This window comes from Tarenaya hassleriana, unplaced genomic scaffold (genome assembly GCF_000463585.1).
Source record: "Tarenaya hassleriana unplaced genomic scaffold, ASM46358v1 Cleome5, whole genome shotgun sequence".
Classification (NCBI taxonomy): Eukaryota; Viridiplantae; Streptophyta; class Magnoliopsida; order Brassicales; family Cleomaceae; genus Tarenaya; species Tarenaya hassleriana.
The window spans coordinates 2,095,943-2,103,137 of record NW_010967707.1 but is presented as its reverse complement, the minus strand read 5'-3'; the positions used below and the strand labels follow the sequence as shown (position 1 = coordinate 2,103,137).

Below are 7,195 nucleotides of genomic sequence, written 5' to 3'. Positions count from 1 at the left end.
AAGAGCCAGCTTCAGAGGTGTTTGCCCACCAAACTGCACGATGATGCCATCGGGTTTCTCAACGTCAATAATGTTCAGGACGTCTTCAACCGTTAGGGGCTCAAAGTAGAGCCTATCACTCGTATCGTAATCTGTAGATACCGTCTCAGGATTTGAATTCATCATTATGGTCTCGTATTCAGCATCCTGCAACCGAGTTTGAACATTAAGTAACACTGAAAATATGTATGGCACTTGAACGAAGCCAAAACGAGTTGTTCATCGCTTAAGAACGAAGATTAGGAAGAGAAAATACCTGTAAGGCGAAAGATGTGTGGCAGCAACAATAATCAAATTCAATCCCCTGACCAATACGGTTCGGACCTCCGCCCAAAATCAAAACTTTCTTCTGGTTCTTTGGAGCGGATTCACATTCATAATCATATGAAGAGTACATGTAAGGAGTATGGGCCTCGAACTCAGCAGCACAAGTATCGACCCTTTTGTAAGAAGGAACAACTCCTAAAGAAACACGCTTCGTACGAACCTCTTTCTCGGTCGTCTTTGTCGCATAAGCGATTTGCTTATCGCTGAAACCTCGTTTTTTCACTTCGTAAAGGTCTTCTTTCGTGATCTCAGACAAGGGCCAGGACATAAGATACTGTTCCACGTCTATAAGCTCCTTCAGTTGTGTTAGGAACCATTTGTCCACGAGGCTCAACTCATGGATTTCATCGACTTTCATACCCTTCTTCATCGCAGCATATATTGCATGGATCCTGTCTGGATTTGGGACTCTGAGGCTGTATTTTAGTTGTTCCCAGTCCCAATTCAATTCTTTAACTTTTCCACAGCCCCAACCCGAGTACCCACATTCCAGCGATCTCAGAGCTTTCTGGAAAGATTCTTGGAACGTCCGGCCGAGAGCCATGGCTTCCCCGACAGATTTCATCTGAGTAGTTAGCAGAGGCTGAGATCCGGGGAACTTCTCAAATGCAAACCTAGGAATCTGCAAAAATTAAAAAACCCAGATAGTATTAAGCCACGTTCACATATATAACAAAGGTACCATAATTCAAATTATCATTAGCTCTGTCTGAATATCAGGAAATGTTCTCTCATAAAAAATGCACAAGAAGAAGGACAAACCTTTGTCACCACATAATCAATGGAGGGTTCAAAGCTAGCGGGTGTTTTCTTCGTGATATCATTTGGAATCTGATCCAGAGAATACCCGACAGACAACTTGGCTGCCATTTTCGCAATGGGAAACCCTGTAGCCTTAGAGGCGAGAGCTGAAGACCTGGAAACCCTAGGGTTCATTTCAATGATCATAACCTCACCATCAACAGGGTTCACTGCAAACTGCACATTAGACCCACCACACTCCACACCAATCTCTCTAATAATCGCAATGGCGTAATCCCTAAGCCGCTGGTACTCCTTATCGGTTAGGGTTTGTGCAGGCGCCACAGTGATGGAATCACCCGTGTGCACGCCCATTGGATCGATATTCTCAATAGAACATATGATCACAACATTGTCAGCTAAATCTCTCATCACCTCAAGCTCATACTCTTTCCAACCCAGTAAAGATTTCTCCACAAGAATCTGACTTGTCAAACTCGCAGCCAAACCAGCTTTACATATCGACTCGAACTCCTCTCTATTGTACGCAATTCCACCACCTGTGCCTCCTAGAGTAAACGCAGGGCGGATAATCAAAGGGAACTCACCTATTCTCTCTGCAATGTCGAAACATTCATCGAGAGTGTTTCCAATACCCGAAGGAGGTGTCTTGAGCCCGATGCTCTTCATCGCCTGCTTGAACAAATCCCGATCCTCGGCCTTCTTGATTGCGTCAAGCTTAGCTCCGATCAGTTCGACCCCGTATTTATCGAGCACTCCACTCTCGGCGAGTGCGACGGCGAGGTTCAAGGCGGTTTGGCCTCCCATGGTGGGCAACAGAGCGTCCGGACGCTCCTTCTCAATTACCTGCTCGACGAGCTCCGGCGTCATCGGAGCTATGTATGTCCGGTCGGCAGTTTCCGGGTCGGTCATGATTGTTGCCGGGTTCGAGTTGATCAAGATAACGTCGTACCCTTCTTCTCTCAGGGCTTTACAAGCTTGGGTTCCTGAATAATCGAACTCGCATGCTTGTCCGATCACGATCGGACCGGCGCCGAGGATTAGAATCTTCTTCAGATCGGTCCTCTTCCCGACTTTCTCCGCAGAATAAACTTGCCCCGAGTCGCCCAGCGCCGAAACGGGTCGGACGGAGTTGAGGACTTTGTTGATGGACCCCGACCGCCATGGATGCACACACGAGTGAGGACAGGCAGAGCATAGCCTCGATCTCCCCCTGGAATTCTTGCCAGAGCGAAAGAAGAACCGAAAATTGGAGAGTCTTGACGGAGAAAGAGACGAACTCGATCTCGGAGAGGCGAAAAGGGATGAACAATTCGCAGAGAGATCCAAGCAATGGCTGCTCATTTTCCTCTTCTTCCCCTTCCGTTATTTGTCACTCACTGGTTCTCTCGTCTCTGTTATGCAAATCAACAGGGGACGTAGGGTTTCCGTTGTTTCCATTTTGGTGGAAGGACGTGTGCTTTTAGAACCGGATTGGCCGGCCGGACCGTAAACCGGATGGTATGCCGGTTTAGGTTCTTTATGTTTTTTATTTCTTATGTTTCAATTTGTTTTTTGTTTCGTTCAAAATTATTCCTTATTTTGTTATTAACTTCCTCTTGAATGTATCGATTTTGTTTTTAACAAAGAAAATATAACATCAAAACATTAAATGGTAACAACCAAAGGTTTTTTTTTTCTGGCTTATCAATTTTTAATTTTTTAATGAAATTAAAAAGGTGATTGAAGCACGGTCCGACCGGTCTGGCCCGCAAGCTCCGGTTCGATTTTATATACGTTACGTTGGATGAATCGTAACATCATTCATTACCTAGGTCGAGTTTATTATTATTTTTAAAAAGCGAATCTTGATAAGATCAAAGGGGATCTTATGGGCTTCGTGTGCTGTCTGTGTCAAGCTGTAACGTGTGAAAGTGGAGTGGAGGCCGTACGGATGGCGACGTTAGGGTTTGCAGGTTTCTCGTAATGGGCCTATAGGCCTCAGTAATGGGCCTATAGGCCTCAGTAATGGGCCTATATCATATGGGCCTAAGCCTTCAATCAAGTAGGCTTCATTTTATGCCAAGTCCAATCGGCTTTGATACATATGAGTCGTAACCATTGCCCAAGTGCCGGGTCAGTAAATTGTTAAAGATTTGTCATGATAGGGTTATTATTACGTATGTGTGTGAATATATATATAAGCATTTATATATGTATGTATTTTTTTATTTTTCTTAATTTTTTTTCGATTTTTTATGTTTTGATATAAGCATTTATTACGTAGTTTTTTTTAAAACATAAAATATGTATATTAATCTATAAGTTAATATCACATTCGTGTATTTAATATTTAAAATTTTAGAATTTTTTTCCCACGGCACACTGTTTTCTACATAAACTATTTTTGTTCAATCAGATATAGAAAAAAATAAAGCTATGCCTATATATACACACGTACCAAACATTTTTTGTATTAATATAGAAAGTAGAAATCTTTAATTATTTCAAATTTTGGTTTTATAAGCAACTAACGTTATTTGTGCTGTAAAGTATTTTTTTTTACCAGGATAAGCTGCTATACGTAAAACATGGATTTTATTCCAAACAACTATTTTGAACCTTCAATAAATTATTCAAACCCGTTTAGAACTAAAGAATAATTTTACTATATTTAATTAGAAAATAGTGCTACTCTTGGAATTTTCTAACTGTTATTCGAATAAATAATACAATTGTCAAATAGTATTATAACTAAATTCCACGTCCAGTCTTCTTGTGCCAATTTGACCCTTCGTCGGCAGGCAGCCCTATGTTACGCATTTTCAAACTTGAGCATTTTACACAACAAAATGTATATTTTGAATATATATATATACATATATATATACACACACACATATATATATATATACTGTTTTTAAATTCACTGTACGGACTCGATTTTAAATTTTAGTGCCGTTGGTCACGCCCAAATCTTTGAGCAAGATTTGATTACGCGGAAGAGAGATGAGAGAGAAACAATTATAAAAATAGGTCCCTTTATATGGCCGTATGATGGTCCAATTATATTCAAATCAACCCTAATGCGAAATCTTGAATCTTGATCGCTAAAATAACATCGATAATATATATATATATATATATATATATATATTTGTTTTGTTGTGCAAGTATCTACATGGAAAATAGGAAGCGACCATAGCAGAATATACTGAAAACCGCCACTGGCATTTCAAAATCAAATGCTCTTCAGACAGGATCAGTTTCAGATATGGACGGAGCTTATAGTAACCAAAGAGAACGGCCTTTTTTTTTTTTTGGTAATTCCAAAAATAGGGTTTTTTTTTACAATTGAAAAAATATGAAAGGTTTTATAGTGTTATATGGAGTTGCCACTTTAGATCAATTGATTTATCTGTATATCTATGGACTCTTGAGATTAACAAAGTCAAACTAAGGAATAATTGCATTAATAAGAAAATTAGGGAGATAATTAAAGAACGCTAAAAAAACCCTAGAGAAACCAAACACGCCCATTGCAGTATGCTTGTGAAAATACATTTTTTCATATGAAAGAGATGTATATGTCTTCTTAATCATCTTCTAGATCAAGGGATTGTCGAGTAAACCGTGCCAAGATGATGAGCTCAACCCATTCCAGCTTTGTCTTCCGGCGTCCATCTCGGATTATCCGCCGCCGGGAACTTCTCCGGTCAAATGCCATGGAAATCCCAGCAAGATGTCCTTATTAGGGCTCTCGTTGTTTCCGCCTATGGAAGTCTCTTGTGTGTTGTTTTCCTCAAATGTCATCGCCATTGAAGTAGAACTTGTTTCGTTGCTACTATGATGTTCATCATCGGCGCCGGTCACGAACCCATAACCCAATCCGCCTCCGAAATTACAATTCTGTCCCCCGAAGAAGCCCGCGGGGTTACCGAAAACATCACAGCGTCGGTCCGCGGAGTTTCCAAAGATAGAAACCTCGCTCGGTCCGAACGAGGACTGCTTTTGTTGAAGCCTGGAGAAGACAACGTTTAGATCAGTGGCGTCGTCGTAGCAAAGTGATGGCAAGCCCGTAGTTAAGGGGTTGGTAAGGGGATCGTCACGGAAACTAGGCAAAGGCCTGATCACGTTCTTGGAGGAAGCTGGCGGCGGCAGCGGCGGGGATCGTCTGGTTTTCCGGCAGCCGCCGCCGACAGGGACGTTCCTTAGGGTTCCGCCTTTGGTCCAATATCTCCGGCAAGACTTGCAGAAGTAACGAGGCTGAGAGAGACTGTAGTTGTTGTAGTAACAGAACTTTGTGTTCGTGGATTCACACCTCGGGCATTTTAGGGCTTGCTCGGGTTGTGCCCTTTGTTTCTTCTGATGATCCTTCTCATTTATTTTGTTGTACATTGTTTCTTGTGTCTGGTTATACATTTCCTGCAAATACGTGTTAATGTATTAACATTAGATCTATATATATATATATAGTGGCATATGTAACAGATAAAATTTAGCACATCTTCTATATATACATATATATATGGACAGTGGTGGATTAGAGATATAAGAAGCTATCCGACCGACAAATTTAAAACTATATACGGCACACTATTTGAGAATAACGATCCATGGGGTTATGTATAACAAGTCTATGGTTTGATAATATGAATATATATATATATATATATATATTCATATATAGGAACTGGAAGAACAAAGGTAAGATTAGTGAATTAGCCTCGAGAAAGAAATGGAAGAGCACACACGAGATATACAATTTATTTGAATCCAAACATGCCATGTTCATATTTTTAATGAAGCAGATTGGATTTTGTAACTAAAAACTATATGTTCTAACTAATATAAGAAATCAAAACAACATATCAACCTCTTCGAAAGTATGCATAAATATCAATCTTGACTTTGAACTAAAACCCAGAACGAAACCTAAAACACAGAGACAGAAACGCATAACACAACGAAGTGCGACAAAAGAGATGAATCTTGGATTTCAAAAGAGAAATACCACTTGAAAAATGAATATATATATATATATACACACACACACACACAGAAGACGAGTTAGTTACCTGCGTTGCAACACGAGAAGGATCCATCCATACACCAAATCAAAGACAGTCACGATTTTCCTGGTTCTCAAAGTAACGAAAAACAACAAACGACGATTACTGATTTATTTATTTATGCCCAAACTGCGAAAAACATATGCGGGTGAGATAAAGGAGACGAAGAAGAACAAAAGAACACGAGAGAGAGAGAGAGAGAGAGGTGTGGTTTGAACAAAAGTGATGAGAGAATTGAGGCCATCGTTCTTAATATATATACAGCAAAAGGATATAAAGTGTGATCAGTCCGTTTATTTAAAATTATTATTTTATTTTAGTTGGTTATTTTTTTGTCCGTTCATTTAAATCCACATGAATTGTTTCTGTAATATACATAACTTATAAAGTGTTCATCGTTCTTTACAAATTTATAAAATCTGCTGATGTATTGTTTTTCAAGAATGGTCCCTTTGGAAACTAAGAGCTTTTACAATGTGCCGGGGAACAGAATATGAAAAACCCGTTGAATATGTATTTCATGTCAATTGAAAATTTTATTTTATTTATAAATAAATAGGTTATCATATCTTTCCATTTCTGTAAAACCTAAAACACGATATCATATATTTCTCTGCGACTGTTGATTTTTTTTTAAAAAAGCTATCAATAATTGAAAAAATATATATATATAATTTATATTAGCACTTTATTTAATGGCTAAAATTTTAGTTAAACGAGTTTGATATTTGAACGGCACTTAATAATTCTAGGGTTTTCGAGGGTACATAACAAATATAGATTTAGGGCATGCACATACAATACATCATCTTAGAAACTTGTATTAAGATATTGCAAAGTTGAGATGGGCTAAACTCATTCAGCTGTTAGTTCATATTGCATATTGCTTGGTGTTAAACACACACACACACACATATATATATATTATATAATATAATCTTTCAATTAATATTCCCATTATTTTTAAATTGTATCAAATCTAATTGAAATATAATATGTATATATGCGGTTTGGCC

The 7,195-nt window shown here is 38.8% G+C and overlaps 2 protein-coding genes across 2 annotated transcripts in view; both read right to left on the bottom strand.

Annotated features, from left to right (window-relative positions):
• Positions 1-2,546, bottom strand: part of LOC104826356 (carbamoyl-phosphate synthase large chain, chloroplastic-like) — a 4,503-nt gene extending 1,957 nt beyond the window's left edge. Inside the window, exons 1-3 of the mRNA XM_010559005.1 lie at positions 1,129-2,546; positions 296-988; positions 4-186 (exon numbers count right to left, since the gene is read on the bottom strand). Of these exons, the coding sequence (XP_010557307.1) occupies positions 4-186; positions 296-988; positions 1,129-2,472 (2,220 nt within the window). The 5' untranslated portion in view covers positions 2,473-2,546. The remainder of the gene's footprint in view (positions 1-3; positions 187-295; positions 989-1,128) is intronic.
• Positions 2,547-4,569: 2,023 nt separating this feature from the next.
• Positions 4,570-6,381, bottom strand: LOC104826355 (dof zinc finger protein DOF2.1-like). The gene is made up of 2 exons (XM_010559004.1): positions 6,186-6,381; positions 4,570-5,532 (listed from the first exon to the last, which is right to left on the bottom strand). The coding sequence occupies exons 1-2, from the start codon at positions 6,210-6,212 to the stop codon at positions 4,798-4,800; spliced, it is 762 nt and encodes a 253-aa protein (XP_010557306.1). The 5' UTR covers positions 6,213-6,381; the 3' UTR covers positions 4,570-4,797.
• Positions 6,382-7,195: the final 814 nt, after the last annotated feature.